This window comes from Leptodactylus fuscus, chromosome 5, assembly GCF_031893055.1.
Source record: "Leptodactylus fuscus isolate aLepFus1 chromosome 5, aLepFus1.hap2, whole genome shotgun sequence".
In the NCBI taxonomy this organism is placed as follows: domain Eukaryota; kingdom Metazoa; phylum Chordata; class Amphibia; order Anura; family Leptodactylidae; genus Leptodactylus; species Leptodactylus fuscus.
This window is the reverse complement of record NC_134269.1, coordinates 215,626,366-215,653,219: the sequence shown is the minus strand read 5'-3', so window position 1 is coordinate 215,653,219 and position 26,854 is coordinate 215,626,366. Positions and strand designations below refer to the sequence as shown.

The window sequence follows — 26,854 nt, the reverse complement described above, 5'->3', positions numbered from 1 at the left end:
ATTAGGTTGTCAAAATTAGATATCTAAGTTAAAGATATCCTAGAATAGAATGAGATAGAATAGAAATGTTATGCTATAGTAGTGACTTGTATTCCAACATTAATACACCAGGTATGGTAAATGAGTTGTCGTCACCTGTCCTCCACATGTGCCCACTCATGCTTATACAGTGACAATTGCATTTGACAGACCGTTTTTTTTTACTTCCCCTTGCTTAAGATTATTGAATTGCCATCACCTATAGTATATAGTATTTTCTAGGAAGGATCTGCGACCACTTCTGTATTACCACTTGCCCCTGAAACTACTTTGTTGTGATATTATTATGTTGCTTAGCGGTTGGTTTGAGTTTCTACATCTTCGATACCAAATTCTCCAATTGTCTCCCCTCCACTGTGATTGAGAAGCTGGTTAGCTGGGGTGTCCCTAAATGTAGCGACCTCAGCCTCACCAATTTCTCCAGTCTTTTTTTATCTGCCTGTTATATGGGACTTCCCAACTGGTTGTTGAAAACTAGATCACAGTCCCTACTATAGTCTGATAGAAGATTGCTAACATAGTCCTGTGTTGTCTACCAATTTAATATCTTCATATAGTTCATTTACCTATAGCTGTAAGATTTGCTATTTTATTATTCATCATACCCACAGCAGTTAAATTGTATCTATGGACATTAAATCCATCATCTAACCTATGTATATATGTGATGAGATTACTATCTGAAGATGTGTAGATGTCCTTGATTATTTTATTGCTATTACCACCATATATTCTATTGTTCTATTATTCTACTCTGGATAAGAAAATGCTATTTATAAAAAAAAAAAAATCACAAATCTGAAATTCCTATATCTAACATTGTGCTTTCCTATATATTCGGATTAGCATGACTTATACAGTATTTAATGTTTTTCATATATTATACTTCTTTATAAAATAAAAAGATAAGGAAAAAATATATTTCTCTGTGTTTTATGGTTCCTAAAGCCAATTCATTGTTGGGGTAAAAATTGCACATAATAATATCAGCAAAGAAATACAAAAGTAAATTAAATTGTAAAGAATAATGTTAATAAAATAAAGAATTTTCACAATTTCAAGTTGATACCTTAAACAATAAAACACAGACATTGCAATTCTGTATTTTCACCTCTGAGCGCCGCTATATAACCAGAAAGGAGAAAATTCAGAACTTGAAATCCACTAGCAATTTTCAACAGACACATCCTCTTCTGCAAAGACAACGTCAGCCATCTTCTGGATTCTCCCAGACACAGGATCTAAGGATAAAATTAAGAAGAGAATTAAAGATATTATTAGTTTTGTATTTAACACTGGCATTGGATGACATTCTGGATACTCACTGGAAATAATTACAGAGGAAGGAGAAGATGGAACTTCTTATACAGGGCTGCAAAGGATTCAGATGGCAAGTAACAATCTCTCTCTTATTGTCTTGGCTGTGTCATTCAGTCTCTGGGCAGATTCATTATTCTATTGTAGAAGAAATGAGGAAAGACTCTGTTATAGCAAATATTGCAGATGACCTTGGATTAGATATTAAGCAGCTCTCATCTAGAAAACTGAGGATTGTATCCAGAGCTTCAGAGAGATATTTCTATGTAAATAAGGATAATGGGAATCTGTATATTAAAGACAGGATAGACAGAGAGACATTGTGTGAGGCAGAATCTTCTTGTTTCCTAACATTTGATGTTGTGATTGAAAACCCATTAAATATTTTTATGATCAAGATTGACATTCAGGATATAAATGATAATTCTCCGCAGTTTTTTTCTGATAAAATTATATCAGAAATAATTGAATCTGCAACACCAGGAACAAAATTTGCTCTAAAAAGTGCAGGAGACCCAGATCTTGGTAGTAATTCAGTGCAGACATACAAGCTCAGTGATAACCAGTATTTTACACTCACTGAGAATATCAGGACAGATGGGAGTAAATTTCCAGAATTGGTTCTAGAGAAACCATTAGATCGAGAGACACAAGACACTCATGAATTAATACTAACAGCATTGGATGGAGGAAATCCTATCAAGTCTGGTACAACATTACTAAAGATAATTGTTACAGACGTCAATGACAATGCCCCTATATTTACCCAAGATATGTATAAGGTGTCTTTAAAGGAGAATGTCCCAGTTAATTCTACAGTGATCATAGTAAATGCAACTGACAGTGATGAAGGAGTCAATGCTGAGATCACATATTCTTTTTTTAAAACATCTGAAAAAATCCAAAACACAGTAATATTTAGTATCAACTCAAAAACTGGAGAAATCAAAATCAATGGAAGCTTAGACTTTGAGGTAACAAAGAATTATGAGCTATCTATAGAAGCAAAGGATGGAGGAGGCCTTGTAGCCCATTGTAAGGTACTGGTAGAGGTGCTAGATGTGAATGACAATGCTCCTGAGATAGCCCTCACCTCATTGTCTTCTCCTATTCCTGAGGACTCCAAACCTGGAACAATGATAGCTCTGATTGAGGTTCATGATCAAGATTCTGGAGATAATGCAGATGTTGACTGTCAAATACTGGAAGATGTTCCATTTGACTTATTATCATTAGGAAATTACTATAAACTTGTTCTAAAAACTCCTATAGACAGAGAGAAAACATCTTCCTATAATATCACCATTATTGCTACAGATAGAGGATCTCCATCTCTTTCCAGTAGACACAGTCTTAGATTGGAGATATCAGATGTCAATGACAATCCACCAATGTTTGTCAAATCTACTTTTGTGGCTTATGTGCCAGAGAACAATTTACCAGGAGCCTCAATATTCAGTATACAAGCCTCAGATCCTGATACTGGAGACAATGCTAAAATCATTTACACAATTTCCAGCCCCATTACAGAACCTCTATCAATGTCATCTTATCTCTCCATCAATATAGAGACCGGGGTTCTCTACGCTCAAAGATCATTTGACTATGAGCAGAACAAGGAGTTTATAATAGAAGTCACAGCCTCAGACAATGGATCCCCCTCTCTGAGCAGCAACGCTACATTACTTATCCATGTAGTAGACCAGAATGATAATTCACCAAAGATCTTGTACCCATCAGCAGATATTGGTGGGTCGGCTGTGTTTGAGATGGTGCCTTTTGCCTCTGAGCCGGGTTCTTTAATAACTAAGGTGGTGGCAGTGGATGCAGACTCTGGACATAATGCTTGGCTCTCTTACCACTTTCTACAAGTGTCAGACACAGCTCATTTTGTGATAAGTGAGCACACGGGTGAGATCAGAACATCTCGTAGCTTTCAGGAAAAGGACGTGTTGAATTACAAGGTTGTGGTGATGGTGAAGGACAATGGAGATCCCGCTCTCTCTGCTACAACCACCTTAAGTCTTATTATTGCCGATGACTTTCAACAGGTTGTTCCTAAACTCATCAATCAAGTGAAAGATGAAGAAACTCAGAACAACTTACAGTTATACTTACTGGTTGCGCTTGCTCTTATTTCCTTACTTTTTATATTAACTGTCATGGTGGTCATTATATCAAAATGTAAGCAGCCCAAACCCTCAGCTGCCTTCTCTTCTCTCACTACAAATCTGTATCCTCCAATTGACCCCAGGACATTCTCCATGTACAGTGATGGGACATTACCATTACCGTACTCCTATAATGTCTGTGTGGCATTAGATTCTGCTGAGGGTGACTTTACTTACATGAATCCAAATGGAAATGTCCCTGTGGAAAACCTGATCGATGCCGATAATGTGGAACAGGGAACTGAAAATTTTAAAGAAGCTTCTCCAAGCAATGACCAGGTAAGATGGTGGACCTTTTGGCTTGCTTTGTGATTTTCTATTAGATGTGTAATCCATGTTTTGATTATAAACTATTCCTTTTCAATAACAACAAAGACGGAGTTGTATCCACTAAGATAATATTTGCCTAATTTTACAAATTTACTTATGATTGAGAAATTATTTGCACCTTATACGATGTTTTTTTAACTCAATCGGCATTGCAAGTATCTAAGAGATGATACCAACTGGGCACTTTGTAGTATATGGTATTTGAGCACCATTCTCTTCCAATAAATCTCAGCTATGTACCTATAGAAGGGTCTAAAATACACTTAATTAACTTGTTATAAAAGTGATCTTGAACAGAACCTAGATAGTGCAAATACAATATCCAACGTTAGACCCCATCTTTGCCTCCACATCAGAGATACCCATACTTCTGCATTCATGAGGTTATTACAGATTTGCTAAGTGATGTAAGATATTTGACTTTAATACAAAGTGGTATAAAAAAAACACACCAAGTCCTCTATATCATGAATGTTAATAAAGAGATTTTATCCTATAGACTATTTTTAAAGACTCTGATATTAAAACAATATTAATAAGGTTTTTGGTGAAAATGAGGGAAAAATCACAATGTAAGATATACAAGATTGCAAACAATTGCCTTAAAATTAATTAAATATTAATTAAATCGATTTGTTTGTAATTTTTATATAACATTCAAGTCTATGGTGTGTATGTGTCTTCTAATCTCAAGACTATAACAGGGTTTTAGGTCCCAATGTTCTTGACAATATTCGGATACTCACGTCGGACCTGCACCTCATTTACTTTTGGAAGGTTTCAAAAATGAAAGATTTTTTTGCAGATTGTGATGTAATATGTAATTTAGTTGTTTACTAATGAGGAAAAAGGATTTTATGGATTTTATAATTTTCAGTTATTATTTATATATGGATTATTTAAAATTTAGGGCCATAAATAGGTAACAAGAGAATAATAGCTAAAAACATACAGAATCGAAATTGGTATGGTGGATAGGTTACTTGGGGGATATGTAATTTGTTAAATGTGTGTATTATATATGTTTTTCGGTATGATAAGTAGCAATCCCCAAGTTCCAGCTCTACGAGGAGTCTCCCAATTGTGTATTATTTTATAAGATGCGTAGACTGATAGAATTGTCTTCATGTGTACTTGTTCTTTTCAGAGAACCTTCCATTATATATAGCTACAGATACGTCCTTTCATACTTTTCCTCTTTACAGAATATGTTAAGCACTTCTTCTCAAAGAAACATGTAGTAATACTGTAAAAGGTTCTCATGTAAGATTGTCATATCGAAAGTGTGCCGACTATAAAAGGTCATAAACTGTATAAACTTGGAAGTTTCACAACCTCTTCTACTTAACATGGGGTGAATGATATTGTGTATCCTATAGATTATTGAAAGTTTATTAGAACTTTACAGTTTATAAAACCTTTATCTTAAAACTCAAACTTTTTGCCCACTTTCCATGCCAAAGATTAATTGCAAGGATATAATCTGACCCAGTGGTGTTGCTATAGATGGTGTGAAACGTGGGGGCAAGTTGCACCTAAGCCCTTGTAACCTACCTCAGTTATATATGAACACTCAAGTATTTTAAAAGAAACATGTTACATGGGATTTATAATTTCACATTTGGCGCTGAGGACTCGGATCTCTAGACATATGACCTGAATTCTACCTTATATATGTATCATACTGTAAATGAAGCTACTTACAATAATGTATATGAAACAAAAACATAACTAAGAATAATTTCATAATCAAGTGGAATAGTCAATATACCAATCTAATGTACATCCATAACCCATCCTACACTGCATTACTGTACATTAGGTTTCCTCTTAATACCAGTCAGTGAGTGTCCTGAGCCTACAGTGGGTGTCACAGTGTCACAGATACAAGCTTCTAGTATTGATAGGAATTTATTAGTTATTCTTTTCTTAAAACTTTTTTGTCCATTTTACCAAATAACATAAAATATAACACAAATCCTGCAGAGTTTTCTTTATATAGAAGTTACAAAAACACACAAAATGTTTTTCTTAATTATTTAGATTTCAGGTTAAAAAAAAAAAACAACAAATAAAATGACAAAATTGCAATTCTACAATTTCACCTCTGAGCGCCGCTGTTTAACCAGAATAGAGAATTCAGACCTGGAAATTCACTGGTGTTTTCCTCTCATGCACATACTGGAGATATACAACAAGGAGCACAGCCATTTTCTGGATTCTCCTGGACACAGGGAAAGACTGCAATTTATTATACAGAAAAGATTGGATCATACATTTCTTTATATTCATTATGTGACTAAGCCTTTCTGGATATTTTATTGGAAATATTTCTAAAGGATGCATAAGATGGAATCTCCCATAAAGGGCTGCAGAGGACTCAGATGGCAAGTAACAATCTATGTCTTATTTTCTTGGCTGTGTCATTCAGTCTCTGGGCAGATTCATTATTCTATTGTAGAAGAAATGAGGAAAGACTCTGTTATAGCAAATATTGCAGATGACCTTGGATTAGATATTAAGCAGCTCTCATCTAGAAAACTGAGGATTGTATCCAGAGCTTCAGAGAGATATTTCTATGTAAATAAGGATAATGGGAATCTGTATATTAAGGACAGGATAGACAGGGAGACATTGTGTGGGGCAGAAGCTTCTTGTACCTTATCATTTGATGTTGTGGTGGAAAATCCTTTCAATAATTTTAAGGTGAAAGTTGACATTCAGGATATAAATGATAATTCTCCTCAGTTCTATCATGATAAATTTACTCTGGAAATGATTGAATTAACATCACCAGGAGCAAAATTTGCTCTACATACTGCAAAAGATCCAGATCTTGGTAGTAATTCAGTGCAGACATACAAGCTCAGTGATAACCAGTATTTTACACTCACTGAGAATGTCATAGCAGAGGGAAGTAAAGCTCTAGAGCTTGTTCTAGAGAAACCATTAGATCGAGAGACACAAGACACTCATGAATTAATACTAACAGCATTGGATGGAGGAAATCCTATCAAGTCTGGTACAACATTACTAAAGATAATTGTTACAGATGTCAATGACAACGCCCCTATATTTACTCAACATATGTACAAGGTGTCCTTAAAGGAGAATGTTCCAGTTAGTTCTACAGTGATCATAGTAAATGCAACTGACAGTGATGAAGGAATCAATGCAGAGATCATTTATTCTTTTAGTGAGACATCTGGGAATGTCCATCACACAGGAATATTTAGTATCAACCCAAATACTGGAGAGATCAAGATCAATGGAAACTTAGACTTTGAAGTAACAAAGAATTATGAGCTATCTATAGAAGCAAAGGATGGGGGAGGCCTTGTAGCCCATTGTAAGGTACTGGTAGAAGTGACTGATGTGAATGACAATGCTCCTGAGATATCCCTCACCTCATTGTCTTCTCCTATTCCTGAGGACTCCAAACCTGGAACAATGATAGCTCTGATTGAAGTTCATGACAAAGATTCTGGAGATAATGCAGATGTTGACTGTCAAATACTGGAGGATGTTCCCTTTGACTTATTATCCTCAGACACTTACTATAGACTTGTTTTAGGAAAATTTATAGACAGAGAGAAAACATCTTCTTATAATCTCACCATTATCGCTACAAATAGAGGATTTCCATCTCTTTCCAGTAGACGCAGTCTTAGATTGGAGATATCAGATGTCAATGATAATCCACCAATATTTGCCAAATCTATTTTTGTGGCTTATGTGCCAGAGAACAATTTACCAGGAGCCTCAATATTCAGTATACAAGCCTCAGATCCTGATACTGGAGACAATGCTAAAATCATTTACACAATTTCCAGCCCCATTACAAAACCTCTATCAATGTCATCTTATCTCTCCATCAATATAGAGACCGGGGTTCTCTACGCTCAAAGATCATTTGACTATGAGCAGAACAAGGAGTTTATAATAGAAGTCACAGCCTCAGACAATGGATCCCCCTCTCTGAGCAGCAACGCTACATTACTTATCCATGTAGTAGACCAGAATGATAATTCACCAAAGATCTTGTACCCATCAGCAGATATTGGTGGCTCGGCTGTGTTTGAGATGGTGCCTTTTGCCTCTGAGCCGGGTTCTTTAATAACTAAGGTGGTGGCAGTGGATGCAGACTCTGGACATAATGCTTGGCTCTCTTACCACTTTCTACAAGTGTCAGACACAGCTCATTTTGTGATAAGTGAGCACACAGGTGAGATCAGAGCATCTCGTAGCTTTCAGGAAAAGGATGTGTTGAATTACAAGGTTGTGGTGATGGTGAAGGACAATGGAGATCCCGCTCTCTCTGCTACAACCACCTTAAGTCTTATTATTGCCGATGACTTTCAACAGGTTGTTCCTAAACTCATCAATCAAGTGAAAGACGAAGAAACTCAGAACAACTTACAGTTATACTTACTGGTTGCACTTGCTCTTATTTCCTTACTTTTTATATTAACTGTCATGGTGGTCATAATATCAAAATGTAAGCAGCCCAAACCTTCACCTGCCTTCTCTTCTCTCACTACGAATCTGTATCCTCCAATTGACCCCAGGACATTCTCCATGTACAGTGATGGGACATTACCATTACCGTACTCCTATAACATCTGTGTGGCATTAGATTCTGCTGAGGGCGACTTTACTTACATGAATCCAAATGGAAATGTTCCCGTGGAAAACCTGATCGATGCCGATAATGTGGAACAAGGAGCTGAAAGTTTCAAAAATGCTTCTCCAAGCACTGACCAGGTGAGAATTACAAATTTTTGAAGCTCTTTATTATCTTCCACCAGATTTATAATCTGGTTATTGTTGTTTTATTGATATTGGTTAAAAAAAATAACTAAAAACCAAATATTTAGTTTCAAAAAGCACAAAGAATGATGTAATCGCTCGTCTTATTATCATCTTCTTATTCCTAGGTATTTTCAATAGTTAGTATAAGGAAACAAATATACCAATAAGTCTTCTTTAGAAGGCAGCTCCATGTACATCAATACTTGATTTTCCACAAACCTAGTGGCATGATCTAAGATTAAAACCAAACCAGATTATCTCCTCCACATAGAAGAGTCCCATCTGTAGACATCTTTCTTGAGGTTATTGCACCTCATCAGTCCGTCGCAAGGTGCTGACTTGCTAGCTGAGAAGTCATAGGCATAAATCAGGAGGGTTACTATGTCTTCTTCAAGAGATTGCTATTGCAGGAAACCTTTTGGAATACAAGAACTTTTACACTATATTTTTCCTGCTATGAATTCTTGGTGTTTGATATAAATTTTGGTGGAAAGCCATAGTCCCGGGTATACAGGCTTGCAAATAATCTATACTATAAGTAGTTGCCTCAAAATTGTTTAAAAATTTCTTGAAAGTGGTTAAATCTATACATGTATATGTATTCAACTCTCAAGTATATATGACCCAAACCTCGATCATAAATGTCAGCAAGTCATACTATATTGTGACACTGTTTTATCTTAAGGGCTTGTTTATATACTTTGATTCTACAGCCCCATAATACCGCTTCCTTATTGCAGAGCACAAACATTTTTGGCTGATATTTAGGGTCAGTTGGGGACACAGGTATGCTATATTTTTATCTTGGTCGTATCCGATGCTATATTTTTAGTATGAGCTGGGAAGAATAAACTACTTGATGTCATGCAGGATATTTAGGAGAAATAAGCAAAGAAAAAGAAGTGGCGCTCTAATAGGGTTGTACATACTTTATACCGTAAACAGTTTCTTTGAAATTCCTAAAAAAATCAACTGAAAAGGTGAATCTGTAATATTGATACACAATTTCAAGAGGTTATCCAGGACTATAAAACATGGCTGCTTTCTTATAGAAAGAGCTCCACCTCCTCTATTTAGGAAGTGACATCACATCTGCTGGTCACATGGCCATGATGCAACTCAGTCTCATCTATTTGCCTGAGAATAAGTATAGCTCTGTCTGAACAAAGGAAGTCCCGTTCTATAGTTCTGGACAACTCCTTTAACAGTACAAAGCCTATTTGCATTCTACTCTAAAACCTAAAGTAGGGTCAACATTGTTGACAACAGTCAGAGTTACACAGGTCCGACCACAAACTAATTTATTTGGAAAGCTTTTAAAAGTTAAACAAGTTTTTTTCAGTAAAAAGTTTTAAGATTATGATGTAATATAAAGACATAACGGCAAAACAAGTATAAACAGTGATATGAAGTTGGCAATATGACATATATTTACTTATGGGAATTAGAAATTTTCAATATTTTTATAATTGTTAGTTACTAATTGTATTGGTTATGTTAAAAATAGAAATATTATTGACTAAACGATTGGAACATTCAATAATGAATGACGTTGATATTATAGACTTTGGCGTGGAATATGGATTATTGAAGGACGAGTGATTTGCAAAATGAGTAGATTATACGTGTATTTGTACAAAGTCTGTCATTGGGTGCACTCTGCATTCATTCACCTACAGTACCTGCTGTAGGATAGTGTCTAATGTCTACATACGACTTGGTGCTAGTTTTATATTAGTAAACCTATATAATGTAGTATATTAGTGTATTAGTTCAATTATTACATGGATTCTTGTTGTTTAAATCACGCATGTTATATATATATATATATATATATATATATATATATATATATATATATATATAGTAAGACCAGTGGTACATCTACTACACCCTGGTTCAGCATCTTGGTGGAGCCAACGAACCCACTGACTATTATTATTATATTATAGATTATAGTATTATAGATGGTATTATAGATGACATATGGTATCTTGTATCTCTACTTTCAAATTGTGCGGTGGGAACAAGAACTCTGATTTGTTGACTGCCTATGATCTAAGTTTTATGTCCTAGTACCTTAATGTGCATTATACAGATTTACACAATTACTGTACTATTCCATGTATGAAATATATATTTAAAACAATATATAGCCAGGAATTCTTACAATAATACATAGGAATGTCTTTATATTCCTCCTCAACAAATTCAAGATCCAGTCCGCATTGCTTTATTGTCGATATGATTTCCTCTTTATAACCTGTAGTGAGTTTCCTGAGGCCGCAGTGAATGTTATAACTTCATGGCTACAATCTTCTAATATTCAAAAGGTTTTTATTTAAAATGTAAAGTTTTTTAAGATTTTTTAATTTTTTTACATTTTATATAATAACATAAAATACAACATAAATTATGCAAAGTTTTCTTAATGCAAAAAATTACAAAAACACAAAATAGTTTTATAATATTTAGAGTTCAGGATTAAATAACAAATAAAATGAGATTGTAATTCTACATTTTGTCCTCTGAGCGCCGCTGTTTAACCAGAAAGGAGAAATATTCAGACCTAGAAATTCACTGGTGTTTTCCTCTAATGCACATACTGGAGATATACAACAAGAAGCACAGCCATTTTCTGGATTCTCCTGGACACAGGGAAAGACTACAATTTAAAATACAGAAATATTGGATCAAGAATTTCTTTATATTCATTATGTGACTAAGCCTTTCTGGATATTTTATTGGAAGTATTTCTAAACGATGGATAAGATGGAATCTCCCACAAAGGGCTGCAGAGGAATCAGATGGCAAGTAACAATCTCTCTCTTATTTTCTTGGCTGTGTCATTCAGTCTCTGGGCAGATTCATTATTCTATTGTAGAAGAAGTGAGGAAAGACTCTGTTATAGCAAATATTTCAGATGACCTGGGATTAGATATTAAGCAGCTCTCATCTAGAAAACTGAGGATTGTATCCAGAGCTTCAGAGAGATATTTCTATGTAAATCTGGATAATGGGAATCTGTATATTAAGGACAGGATAGACAGAGAGACATTGTGTGGGGCAGAAGCTTCTTGTACCTTAACATTTGATGCTGTGGTGGAAAATCCATTTAATGATTTTAATATCAAAATTGACATTCAGGATATAAATGATAATTCTCCGCAGTTCTATCATGATATGTTTTCTTTGGAAATGATTGAATTTACATCACCAGGAACAAGATTTGCTTTACATAGTGCAAAAGATCCAGATCTTGGTAGTAATTCAGTGCAGACATACAAGCTCAGTGATAACCAGTATTTTACACTCACTGAGAATATCAGGACAGATGGGAGTAAATTTCCAGAGCTTGTTCTAGAGAAACCATTAGATCGAGAGACACAAGACACTCATGAATTAATACTAACAGCATTGGATGGAGGAAATCCTATCAAGTCTGGCACAACATTACTGAAGATAATGGTTATAGATGCCAATGACAATGCCCCTATATTTACTCAAGATATGTACAAAGTCACCTTAAAAGAAAATACACCTGTTTATTCTACTGTAATTACATTAAATGCAATTGACTATGATGAAGGAGTTAATGCAGAGATCACATATTCTTTTAGTGAGACCTCTGGGAATGTCCATCACACAGGAATATTTAGTATCAACCCAAATACTGGAGAGATCAAAATCAATGGAAACTTGGATTTTGAGGTAACAAACAATTATGAACTGTCTGTACAAGCAAAGGATGGAGGAGGCCTTGTAGCCCATTGTAAGGTACTGGTAGAAGTGACCGATGTGAATGACAATGCTCCTGAGATATCCCTCACCTCATTGTCTTCTCCTATTCCTGAGGACTCAAAACCTGGAACAATGATTGCTCTGATTGAGGTTCATGATAAAGATTCTGGAGATAATTCTGATGTTGACTGTCAAATACTGGAGAATGTTCCCTTTGACTTATTATCGTCCAACACTTACTATAGACTTGTTTTAAAAACTTCTTTAGATAGAGAGAAAACATCTTCCTATAATATCACCATTATTGCTACAGATAGAGGATTTCCATCTCTTTCCGGTAGAAGAGCCATTAGATTGGAGATTTTAGATGTCAATGATAATCCACCAATTTTTGCCAAATCTACTTTTGTGGCTTATGTTCCAGAGAACAATTTACCAGGAGCCTCAATATTCAGTATACAAGCCTCAGATCCGGATACTGGAGACAATGCTAAAATCATTTACACAATTTCCAGCCCCATTACAGAACCTCTATCAATGTCATCTTATCTCTCCATCAATATAGAGACCGGGGTTCTCTACGCTCAAAGATCATTTGACTATGAGCAGAACAAGGAGTTTATAATAGAAGTCACAGCCTCAGACAATGGATCCCCCTCTCTGAGCAGCAATTCTACATTACGTATCCATGTAGTAGACCAGAATGATAATTCACCAAAGATCTTGTACCCATCAGGAGATAGTGGTGGGTCGGCTGTGTTTGAGATGGTGCCTTTTGCCTCTGAGCCGGGTTCTTTAATAACTAAGGTGGTGGCAGTGGATGCAGACTCTGGACATAATGCTTGGCTCTCTTACCACTTTCTACAAGTGTCAGACACAGCCCATTTTGTGATAAGTGAGCACACAGGTGAGATCAGAACATCTCATAGCTTTCAGGAAAAGGATGTGTTGAATTACAAGGTTGTGGTGATGGTGAAGGACAATGGAGATCCCGCTCTCTCTGCTACAACTACCTTAAGTCTTATTATTGCCGATGACTTTCAACAGGTTGTTCCTAAACTCAACAATCAAGTGAAAGATGAAGAAACTCAGAACAACTTACAGTTATACTTACTGGTCGCACTTGCTCTCATTTCCTTACTTTTTATATTAATTGTCATGGTGGTCATTATATCAAAATGTAAGCAGCCCAAACCTTCACCTGCCTTCTCTTCTCTCACTACAAATCTGTATCCTCCAATTGACCCCAGGACATTCTCCATGTACAGTGATGGGACATTACCATTACCGTACTCCTATAATGTCTGTGTGGCATTAGATTCTGCTGAAGGCGACTTTACTTACACGAACCCAAATGGAAATGTACCCGTGGAAAACCTGATTGATGCTGATAATGTGGAACAAGGAACTGAAAGTTTCAAAGAAGTTTCTCCAAGCGCTGACCAGGTGAGACTTTTCTCTGAGGTTCTTTCCCATTTGTAATATATGAAGTGAAGGAGCTGCGTCTTACCACTATCTGTGGCTTCTATGGAGGTGCAAGATCTTGCCTCCGGACCGGAGAGGAAATCAGCTGATGAAGATGAATGAAAAGAGATGATCTGCGGACACTCCTCGAGCCTAAAACATTCGTAGCTTTATTCCATATAAGTTAAAAAATAGTATACACAAGGTGTCCAAAGGAAAATACACACAGTGCGTTAAAAGAAGACGCTTACGCGTTTCGGGGTTGCCCCCTTAATCATAGCATAGCTATGATTAAGGGGGCAACCCCGAAACGCGTAAGCGTCTTCTTTTAACGCACTGTGTGTATTTTCCTTTGGACACCTTGTGTATACTATTTTTTAACTTATATGGAATAAAGCTACGAATGTTTTAGGCTCGAGGAGTGTCCGCAGATCATCTCTTTTCATTCATCTTCATCTTTCCCATTTGTGCCATTGGTATTTGATGTTGAGCAAAATCAATTATTTTGTTACACTAAGTACAAAAGTTGCATCCCAGTCCTTACTGTTAGATTGTTACTACAATACATATTATATTACATTACTAATTCAGAAATCTTTCACAATTCATACACTGGTCGTAGATTTCTGAGCATAGATAGTATTTGATAAATTTGACTGCTATATAGAAGAATAAAGGTATTTTATGAATAATAATTTTCAGTGTTAACTATCAGTATTTTTCCTGTGTTTGATTTATGCATCACTTATAGTAATGTATTGCTATTGAATTCTCTGACTTACCATATTTCAATTGTTCTATTTGTTTTACTTGTTTTCACTTGTGCAACATATTTTTCAACTATAGACCAGTTATAGTATGGGTTAAAGTTTAGTTTTTCAAAAAATATGAACTAGGCTTAATCCAGTTGATCCTGAAGACAGTCCTCATTATATGGTCTCATGATGTCTTCCATTGTGCATTAGAAAGTCTAAACTTATTTTTTCAACTTGCAACTTAATTACGATGTATGATAAGTGATGTTGAGCTACACTGATTTTGAAAAACAAAATAAAAATCTATTTGAAATTTCACTAAATCATACTTGAGGATTGTATGTATTTCTGATATCTCATTCTAGGCTATAAAGTGTGTGAATGCACCCTGTTCTGGGGTCTAAAATGGGGACTGAGTTAACAATGTTCATTGTCATTGAATGGATTTATATAGAGGTTGTTCTGGCAATGTTAGAGGTTTCTGAAGTTGAACCCAAATTTCTTTTGGTAAAGTGACCACATGAAGATATTATATATAACTAGTATTTACCAGCCAGGTCAGATATGTTTACTAATGGAGATTAGGAATTTTATAAATTGGTATAACTTTGAGTTACCAATTATCTTTATATTTCAATAACTTTTCAGACAACAAAGTCTCATTTAATAGACTATATAATTCTGGACCAAAATGAATTCCACATTATTTATAAATGTAGTTGTTTTCTGCCTGAAAAAGCTTTTTAAAGTTACTTCCCTATGAATATCTTTTTTTTTTTTTTTTTTTTTTTTTGCAACTTTGATGTTCACTCCCTGTTACTAGAGAAGTTCCCTCTATAGAAACCATTAAAAAAAGCAAGGTGGCTTCACAGTGAGTAGGAGGAGGGCAGACTCTCTTCACACTGTTTATGGAGAGAATGCATATTATTATACATGCCCCCTATCTTAGGGAGCAACACAAACTTTACCACAGCTACAATGGGACTATTAGCTACAGAAAAATTGAGAGGACACCTCATATGTAGGCTTACATAAAATATATTTCAACTGTTCATGAAAGCTCAGGCACTCTTTAAGTATTATAATCAGACATAATATAAAACAAATCACTTTCAGTGCCAAAATCCGCCCTTCCGCTCCCTGTGTGAATGGGGCCTTACACATTTTGCTTCTGTCTGCATATGCCCTGGTGACAATCATTTTAGCTACAGTGAAATATTTACCACATAGGTTATCATTTGGAATTGTTTTATTATGTCCTCCATAATATATTGTGATGATCAGAGATCAGTTATGTATTTCCAGTCCTGTATTTTTCTACATGCTCATATTAACCCTTCTTGATCACAGGTATGCAGTATGTCTGGTTTAATCAGAGGCACCTACACAGGCCTTTGTTTACATAAAAGTGTGAAAGTCATTAACTCAGTTCTTGGAATGCTTTGTCTTCCAATGCTGTTGGTAAACTCTCCATCTCTGGCTCAGACTTCAAAGGAGATATGGTTTTCTGATAATATTTGCCTAGGAGGACATGTCACAGTTACACTGGTAAATTCCTTGGGTGTTCCAGGTGGACCTGAGAATTCCAAGTCCAAACTTGCTACTGTTGAGAGCTGGAGAAAGGTCAAGACACTGAACTCATTACCCAAAGTGGAATGGGCTGTTATCCTTGGTGTCTACACAATGGGGACCTCACTACAAACCCCATCATACCCCTGGTTTGTCACTTTGATCATTTGGCAAGGAATTATGACTTTTCTTAGTTTTTTGTTTTCAAGGATGGAGGGCTGGGTCTATATCCCTAATGACATCACTCTGGGAGGAGACAGGGATAGTTATCTGGCCTTGGCTGGAGGGAGGATGGCCTCTTTTGCTATGGACACCATGTGAGCAGCACATGGTCTTTGGCTAGTCCAGCCCTGGGAGGGGACAAAAGGAGTCACTCAGCAAAGACTCTGAAAAGAGTGCACTGACTCGGGGACAGCATGTAAAGGACACATGTTTCTCAGACTGATTTAAGAAAGTTCTCTACGGCCTAGTAGTGAAGCCCCAGTGAACCAAACCATAACTTCATTTGGTATTATATTTTTTCTCTCTTTTATTCCCTTTTATTTTCTGTATTGTATTGTACTGTAACTCTATTTGCTTGTCATCCACTGACGTATATTTCTGTATATGGTAGTAGCTAGTACCGACACACTGGGGTTAATAATTATATAAAAATTATAAAGCCCATTTTATTACCCTATATGAGCCCAGACACACACAGGACATGAGTGAAAGGTAAGAAAGGTGATCGCAGGTGTGCCAAGCGGCTTTCATTTTCCTGTATATAAAGGACTTTTTCTATGCTTCTACTTTATCAATATTTAATTCCTTTAAGTGTTTAAGTATATTAAATAATAATATAATAATAATTATATAGAGATAGATAGATAAATAAAGAGAGAGAGAGAGAGAAAAGTGGGACAGTCATAGTCAAGTCCAAAATATAATGAAGATATATAAGCTACATAACAAATGTAACACAAGTGACAAATATTTTCTTTAAATAGAAATAGCAATAAAATACAGTATTTTAAAAATGTACACTTAAATAACAAATAAAATGAGATTGCAATTCCGCATTTTCACCTCTGAGCGCCGCTGTTTAACCAGTAAGGAGAACATTTCAGAATTCTAATTCCACTGGTATTTTTCACTGCCTCATATGTCTCAGCTGTGTTAAGAGATACAGCCATTTTCTGGATTCTCCTGGACACAGAAATAAGGATACAATTTATAATATTGCACAGGACAAGAGGAATATATTTTATAGATATACATTTTATACAGACAACAAAGGATTTCTGGATATTTAATGAGGATTTACTGAGGATGGATAAGATGGATTCTCCCATAAAGGGCTGCAGAGGACTCAGATGGCAAGTAACAATCTCTCTCTTATTTTCTTGGCTGTGTCATTCAGTCTCTGGGCAGATTCATTATTCTATTGTAGAAGAAATGAGGAAAGACTCTGTTATAGCAAATATTGCAGATGACCTGGGATTAGATATTAAGCAGCTCTCATCTAGAAAACTGAGGATTGTATCCAGAGCTTCAGAGAGATATTTCTATGTAAATAAGGATAATGGGAATCTGTATATTAAGGACAGGATAGACAGAGAGACATTGTGTGGGGCAGAAGCTTCTTGTTTCTTAACATTTGATGCTGTGGTGGAAAATCCTTTCAATAATTTTAAGATCAAAGTTGACATTCAAGATATAAATGATAATTCTCCTCAGTTCTATCATGATAAATTTACTTTGGAAATGATTGAATTGACATCACCAGGAGCAAGATTTGCTTTACAAAATGCAGAAGACCCAGATCTTGGTAGTAATTCAGTGCAGACATACAAGCTCAGTGATAACCAGTATTTTACACTCACTGAGAATATCAGGACAGATGGGAGTAAATTTCCAGAACTTGTTCTAGAGAAACCATTAGATCGAGAGACACAAGACACTCATGAATTAATACTAACAGCATTGGATGGAGGAAATCCTATCAAGTCTGGTACAACATTACTAAAGATAATTGTTACAGATGTCAATGACAATGCCCCTATATTTACTCAAGATATGTACAAGGTGTCCTTAAAGGAGAACATCCCAATTAACTGTACAGTGATAATGTTAAATGCTACCGGCATTCTGGAGAAATCAAGATAAATGGAAACTTGGACTTTGAAGTAACAAAGAATTATGAATTGTCTGTTCAAGTGAAAGATGGAGGAGGCCTTGTAGCCCATTGTAAGGTACTGGTAGAGGTCATAGATGAAAATGACAATGCTCCTGAGATATCCCTCACCTCATTGTCTACTCCTATTCCTGAGGACTCCAAACCTGGAACAATGATTGCTCTGATTGAAGTCCATGATCAAGATTCTGGAGATAATGCAGACGTTGACTGCCAAATACTGGAAGAGGTTCCATTTGATTTATTATCCTCAGACACTTACTATAGACTTGTTTTAAAGACAACTGTAGATAGAAAGAAAACTTATTTTTATAATATCACCATTATAGCTACAGATAGAGGATTTCCACCTCTTTCCAGTAGAAGAAGCATTAGATTGGAGATATCAGATGTCAATGACAACCCACCAGTGTTTACGAAGTCTACCTATATGGCATATGTACCAGAGAACAATTTACCAGGAGCTTCCATATACACAATTCAAGCCTCTGACAAAGACTCTGGGAACAATGCTAAGATCATTTATTCAATATTAAACCTAAGCACTGAAGAAATCACAATGTCCTCATATTTTTCCATCAATATCGAAACCGGTGTTCTATATGCTCAGAGATCATTTGATTATGAGCTTCACAAGGAATTTATCATCCAAGTATCAGCGAGAGATAATGGATCGCCATTGCTAAGTAGTAATTCAACATTAATTATTCATATTGTGGATCAGAATGATAACACGCCCAAGATCTTGTATCCACCACCAGAGTATAGTGGATCTAATGTGTTTGAGATTGCCCCTTTAACATCTGAACCAGGTTTTCTAATCACTAAGGTTGTTGCAGTGGATATGGACGCAGGACACAATGCCTGGTTGTCCTATCATTTTATTCAGGTATCAGAACCATCTCACTTTATTATCCATCAGCATACTGGTGAAGTCAGGACTGCACATGTTTTTCACGAAAAGGACACATTAAACCATAAGCTTGTAGTAATGGTGAAGGATAATGGCTACCCTGCCCTCTCAGCAACCACCACCTTAACTGTTTTGGTGGCAGATAATTTTCAACAGGTGGTTCCTAAAATAAGTAACCAAGAACCCAACGATGACCATCCTCAAACCAACTTACAGCTGTACTTGGTGATAGCACTCTTGCTGATATCTTTGTTTTTTATCACGACCGTTGTGTTGGTCATCGTATCAAAATGCAAGCAAACTAAATCATCTCTAAGCACAAATCTGTACCCACCAGTAGACTCCAGGGTGCTGTCCATGTACAGTGATGGGACATTACCTCTTCCTTACTCCTATAACCTCTGTGTGGCTTTAAATTCCAATGAAAATGACTTTTCTTATGTAACACAAAACCAAAATGTCCCTGTGGACAATCTCATTGACGCTGATGATTCGGAATTGGGAATGAAAGTTTTAAAGCGATATCACCCAGCAGTGAACAGGTAAGTTTCTATCAGCCATACAATAAACATGGATACTTGTAAGATGATATTGTCATGACTTAGTAGTAGTAGCATATCCAACTAACTATGATGGTTTTTTGCATGAGTATGCTGATATCAGTTGAGGATTATGTAGACTTTTAGGGGGTTGCCTAGTACTCAACACTCCTGAGATGCCCATGGCCATCTAAGTATCTCAATAGTGTATGCCATTTAGAAGAGGCAACATCATAGTTTGGGCAGTGAATACACCCAACAAGAATAGGCTGTTCCTATTTCACAGTGAACTCTCACCTCCTGCATCCCATAACAATAAAATTGACTTCAGCTACAGTCATCTGATTCCCAGGTTTGGCAGTATCTCAGGTACATGTTGTTCACCAGTCTAGAGGAAAGAATGTGATTAGTAGAAGTGAAAATGAACATATTACCACCCTAACATCTAATTAGTGATTCCCAAAGTGGTCCAGGTGAACCCCCAGGAGTCTCAGCCGCAAACGTCCATCGTTAGATCCAATCTTCACATTTTTTCACGAGTTTGGGGAATATGGTAGAATTGTAGCAGCAGGGATCCACCGAAACCAGTAACATTTTGAAAGTGGTCCACAAGGAAAAAAAGTTTGGGAACCTCTGATCTAGGGGGTAACATTGCAGACACTGTACTGGTGGAAGAGCAAAGTAGAGGGTATTTCAGTGGCTCTCCTGTCTCTGCTCAAGAAACTTTACTACTACTTATTAGGGCTCAAAAACCTAAAGCAGAGAATATGGATGGTCAGGGGCAGGGACTAAGTCACCACTCTGACCTGAGAGCAGGTTTGTAACTTGGGCAACCAGCTCTAAACACTGACTGAGAAATTTTGCAGAATCTGACAAAGAGAGCAAGGTAGATATAGCAATTAGGCAAAACATTTCAGCAGACTTAAGCTACAAGTCTGAATATGAAGATGGAAATATCCCTTTAAGAATATTACTCTCAATTATCCCTGAAGAAAATCAGTTTGAATTAAATTTTGTGGTTTTTCTCTTCTTTTACTGTAAGTTTTTATGAATAAACTTTTTCAAACCTTACATTGAGTATTATTGCCTGCAAAAATGTGAAAACCCCACTTAACCCCTTAAGGACACAGCCCAAATGTATGTTAAGGACCAGGCCTATTTTTTCAAAATTGACATGTGTCACTTTAAATGGCAATAATTTTGAGACGCTTTAATTTACACAAGTGATTTTGGGATTATTTTCTCGTAACACATTATACTTCATGTTAGTGGTAAACACTAATCAATATTTTTGTATTTACTTATTAAAAAAATAGGAAATTTGATGGAAATTTGGAAAAAAATTGCAATTTTCAAAATGTGAAATTCTCTGCTTTTCATGCAGATAGTTATACCACCCAAATACAGTAATAAATATTATCTCCCATATCTCTGCTTTATATCGGCATCATCTTTTGATTGTATTTTAATTTATTTTGGACGTTATAAGGCTTACAAGTGTAACAGCGATTTTCCAGATTTACAAGAAATGTGACTGTTTGTTTTTTTGTTTGTTTTACACACTTTATTTGTGCTGCAAGCACACTAGAACCAGCGATCAGAGAGGATCACTGGTTCTATACTAACTACAGACTGCAATACACGTGTATTGCAGTCTATAGGAAGCTAGCTATGCAGATGCATAGACTAGCTTCCCCTCGTCCTGGCATCCAAGGGGTTAACCCTCCCCCCATCGGAGCTCGCTCCGATGGGGGGAGGGATTAAGGAGCAGCGTGTAGCTGTAAATTACAGCTCACACAGACTCCTGATGCTGCCGGCCAAACCCCTAGGGTGCCATGATCACTATGGATCATGGCACCATAAGGGTTAAACAGCGGGGGTTGGTGCAATCACCGTCCCTGCTGCTACAGGGGAAGCCTGGCTGTCAGATACAGCCGGCCTCCCGTGGAGATCGCACGGGCTCTGCTTCTGAGCCCGTGCAATCTCAATCACGTACAGGCACGTGGGAATGCGGGAACTAACCACATTCCCTGACGTACAGGTATGTGATTTAGCGTTAAGGGGTTAAAAGGCAACAAAAACAAAAAACTGGTTGTTTTACGTAAAGTACATTCTGTCTATACTGCATGTATAACGCTTAGACTATCGATTCAATCTGAGTACAGCAAGTAAAGTGTATATTAGGAATCTACTAGGACCCTTGCTCTTAAAGTCTGGAATTTGTTTTGGCAACTTACAGGGGTTGTCCAAGAATCAAAAACTCAATAAAACATTTTTATTAAAAAAAAAAAAAAAAGGAAAATTAACCCATTAACCCACACAAATACAGGGAGAACATACAAACTACTTGCACATGTTGTCCTTGATTGGATTTGAACCCAGGACTCCAGAGCTACAAGGCCACTCTGCTGCCTTTTAAGGATTAAGTACACACTTTGCTGGCATATACTTGTATCTTCTATATGAATACACAGGAGTACTTTATGGATATGTAGGGGGAGATTTATTAAGACTGGCGGAGGGTGCACCACATTTATGTCATGGCGTGTATCTACTCTGCCACATTGTGAGCCTGGTGTAAAAATGGGTTAGAGTTACGTAAAAGCCTTCTGGGCCTGCTTGCATGACTGTTCATAAGATTTAAATTTGGAGCTTGGGCGCTGTCTGACTTGGAAAGGTGTCATCTATCACTTTTTCTTAACTTACTTGCATAGTCTTCCTTTCTCTTATATAAGAAAATGTCATAAACATTTGGATCTATGCTACAAGAACGATGAATGATGATAATATTTCCATAGGGAACCAATGTATATAATTCTTTACATAATTGGTATTGCTGACAAAGTCTCATATTAATGGTAAAGAATGAAAAATGTTATCTCATCATGGTAATAAATAACCATCCTCATACCTTATACCCTTACACCTTATATCTTATATCCTAATACCTTATACCCTTACACCTTATATCTTATATCCTAATACCTTATACCTTATACCCTTACACCTTATATCTTATATCCTAATACCTTATACCTTATACCCTTACACCTTATATCTTATATCCTAATACCTTATACCTTATACCCTTACACCTTATATCTTATATCCTAATTATCTTATATGATAGATCCTAATACCTTACATCTTATATCCTTACTAGAGATGAGTGAGTACTATTTGAAACAGTAGTTGCGAATAGCACGCCCCCATAGGAATGAATGGAAGCGGCCGGCATGCAAGGGTTTAAGCGGCAGGACGCCGGCCCCGGATGCGTGCCAGCTGCATCCATTCATTCCTATGGGGGCGTGCTATTCACAACTACCATTGCAAATAGTACTCGCTCATCTCTCATTCCTTCCACCGTATATCCTAATACCTTATATCTTATATCCTTATACCTTATATTGTACATGCATATACACATGTATACAAATGCAAAACCTACATCAGCCCTCTGTAAATCGCACTAAGACCCATTTATAATGACTAAATCACTGCTTTTTTGTAATAGACTAGAAAATACTAACGGTGTATTTTGCCTTTAAATGAAATTGATTAAATCAAAGTAATTATTTGTTTTATAAAACATTATAAATACTTTAATTAATATAAAAAGTTAGATTTTATAGTGTTATATATCAAATACAAATAGGGATAGATACATTGTATAAATCAGTAAATACATATCTACTGAGGATAGATTTTTACAACATAATATCTGCATTATTTGCTATCCTTTGAAATAAAACCTTAGCCTGCAGTTCCTTAGTTTTGCCTCACAGCGCCGCTGTTTAACCAGAAAGCAGAAAATGATAGAACTAGAATATATACAAAGGAATATTTATCACTCTAATCCAGATCTGCAAGAGGAGCAACGTCCATTTTCCACAGTCTCTCATTTCATATCAATTTACATCAAAAAGACAAGATTTATCCTGGACCTTTGTCATGGAGATTGGATTATAGGTTTTAGAAGCTCAACATTTTTATTAGGATATTGGCTAAGATGGATCCTTATAATCATGAAGACAAAGGACTCAGATGGCAAGTAACAATCTCTCTCTTATTTTCTTGGCTGTGTCATTCAGTCTCTGGGCAGATTCATTATTCTATTGTAGAAGAAATGAGGAAAGACTCTGTTATAGCAAATATTGCAGATGACCTTGGATTAGATATTAAGCAGCTCTCATCTAGAAAACTGAGGATTGTATCCAGAGCTTCAGAGAGATATTTCTATGTAAATCTGGATAATGGGAATCTGTATATTAAGGACAGGATAGACAGAGAGACATTGTGTGGAGCAGAAGCTTCTTGTTTCTTAACATTCGATGCTGTGGCTGAAAATCCATTAACTGTTTTCAGGGTCAGAGTAGAAATTCAGGATATAAATGACAATTCTCCAATATTTGTCCCTGATGTGTTCTCATTGGAAACAATTGAATTAACCTCCCCTGGAACCAGATTTATTTTAAGGAATGCAGAAGATCCAGATCTTGGTTCTAATTCTGTCCAGACATATAAGCTCAGTGATAACCAGTATTTTACACTCAGTGACGACAGAAATCCAGATGGCAGTACATTTCTAGAGCTTGTTTTAGAAAAACCTCTAGATCGAGAGACCCAAAATATTCATAAGCTTACACTATCAGCTATGGATGGAGGAAATCCTATGAAAACTGGCACGGCTCTGATAAAAATAATTGTTACTGATGTTAATGATAATTTCCCTATATTCAGTAAACAAGTATATAAAGTCAGCGTGAATGAGAATATTCCAGTCAATACTACGATTATTACTATAAGTGCCATTGATAGAGATGAAGGTCAATATTCAGAGATTACGTATTCTTTCAGTAAAACCTCTGGAAACCTCCATTATACAGGGACATTCAGTATTCATCCTGTAAGTGGGGAGATTAAAACGAATGATAGGTTAGATTTTGAGTTAGTCAGAAATTACGAGCTGTCGTTGCAAGCGAAGGATGGAGGAGGCCTTGTGGCGCATTGTAAAGTCTTAATAGAAGTTATAGATGTCAATGACAACCCGCCAGAGATATCCATCACATCATTATCTACTCCAATTCCTGAGGATGCCACAACAGGGACAGTGGTAGCGCTAATAGAAGTTCATGACCAAGATTCTGGAGAAAATGGAGAAGTGGACTGTAAAATTCTAGAAGACGTAGCATTCAACTTAATATTATCAGACGACACTTACTACAGAATTGTCACAACAAGTGAAATGGACAGAGAGCAAATGTCTTCTTATAATATTTCAATTATAGCCACAGACCGAGGGTCACCATCGCTATCCAGTATAAGGACCATCACATTAGAGATATCAGATGTTAACGACAATCCACCAATGTTTACAAAATCTCACTTTGTCACTTACGTGCCAGAAAATAATTTACCAGGGGCCTCGATCTATACTATACAAGCTTCAGATCCGGATACCGGGGACAATGCTAAAATAATTTATTCCATTTCTACCATTACTACAGAAGATCTTCCATTATCATCTTACATCTCCATTAATATAGAGAGCGGAGTTGTCTATGCTCAGAGGACATTTGACTATGAGCAGCTGAAGGAATTTGTAGTTCAAGTGACTGCGATAGACAATGGATCTCCAGCTCTAAGTAGCAACGCAACACTAATGATCCGTATAGTAGACCAGAATGATAACGCACCAAAGATCTTGTACCCATCCCCAGATGGCGGTGGACCGGCTGCATTTGAGATGGTTCCATTTGCTTCTGAACAAGGTTCTTTAATAACTAAGGTGGTGGCAGTGGATTCAGACTCTGGACATAATTCTTGGCTCTCTTATCATTTCATCCAAGCATCAGAACCGTCTCAATTTTTCATTAACGAACACAATGGAGAAATCAGAACTGCCCGAGCGTTTCAGGAGAAGGACATATTGAAGCACAAAGTTGTGGTAATGGTGAAGGATAATGGAGATCCCGCTCTCTCGGCCACTGTCACGCTAAGTCTAATAGTTGCAGATGATTTCCAACAAGTGGTTCCCAAACTCAATACTATCAGTGATATCGGAGATGAAGCCCCCCAGAATAGTTTGCAGTTGTATTTATTAATCGCCCTCGCACTCATTTCTTTCTTGTTCATTATAACTTTACTGTTAGTCGTTATTTCAAAATGTAGAAAGGCGAAAACTTCAACGGCCTTTGGATCTTTCAGTACAAATTTATATCCACCGGTCGATCCCAGGGTGCTCTCTATGTACAGTGATGCAACATTACCTCTACCGTACTCATATAATCTCTGCGTGGCTTTGGACCCATCGGAAAGTGACTTTGCTGTCTCGCAACCAAATCCAAATGTACCTGTTGACAACCTCATTGATGCAGATGACTGTGGACTTGGGAGTGAAGGTTTTAAAGAAGCTTTGCCAATAAGTAATGACAAACAGGTAGGTTTTACTATGGTATATTCTTAAGCCATTAGCCTCCATTTTCATGACTGTGCAAAGCAATAGACACAAAAGTTTTATAAATATTATACCCGTGAAAAATATTATAAGGACATCTCTATTCCATATGACACATTAAGAGGAATATATCACATTTTTAATTAGTTAGGGAAATATGTCACTTTTGATAATCTGAGTTATTGTGAGACTGTAGGGCATTTTTTAACACTATTTTATACACATGACAATGGGAGTTGCCATCTTGCCTCTGCTCTGTTAACAGCATTTAGTGATATGCTTTACAGTATAGTTTTGACCATAGGCAGCAATAGACTGGAGCTGATTGTAGAAGAGTTTACTAGGCATTCTCTGTGTGTGAAGAGGGAGTAGTACGCTGTGAGATCATCTATTGACAATAATGGATGAAGTGATGGGTGTTTTGTCTGTAATATATATGAGGTAACTGCTGCAAAGAAAACCCCTACAAGTGGCAAGTGTCTGTCTATTGTTAGGCTTGGTGGCCAGAGTGAAAAATTGCAGGACACAGATATATACGTGGAAAATGTAACATAAGTATCAAAACATATGTTTA

The 26,854-nt window shown here is 36.5% G+C and overlaps 2 protein-coding genes across 7 annotated transcripts in view; both read left to right on the top strand.

Annotated features, from left to right (window-relative positions):
- The window catches only part of LOC142204076 (protocadherin gamma-B1-like), a 225,754-nt gene that overhangs the window by 19,898 nt on the left and 179,002 nt on the right, over positions 1-26,854 (top strand). Inside the window, exon 1 of one of the 6 annotated variants that reach the window (XM_075275301.1) lies at positions 1,162-3,806. The exons of 2 other annotated variants lie outside the window; for them this stretch is intronic. In XM_075275301.1, the coding sequence (XP_075131402.1) occupies positions 1,392-3,806 (2,415 nt within the window). In that variant the 5' untranslated portion in view covers positions 1,162-1,391. Of the gene's footprint in view, positions 1-1,161; positions 3,807-6,060; positions 8,622-11,434; positions 13,857-23,568; positions 26,263-26,854 lie in introns of those variants that run through there. 3 more of the 6 variants (XM_075275292.1, XM_075275300.1, XM_075275289.1) reach the window with 3 other exon arrangements.
- The window catches only part of LOC142204086 (protocadherin gamma-B1-like), a 98,057-nt gene continuing 85,263 nt past the window's right edge, over positions 14,061-26,854 (top strand). Inside the window, exon 1 of the mRNA XM_075275345.1 lies at positions 14,061-14,079. The gene's annotated coding sequence lies outside the window, so the exon portion shown is untranslated. The remainder of the gene's footprint in view (positions 14,080-26,854) is intronic.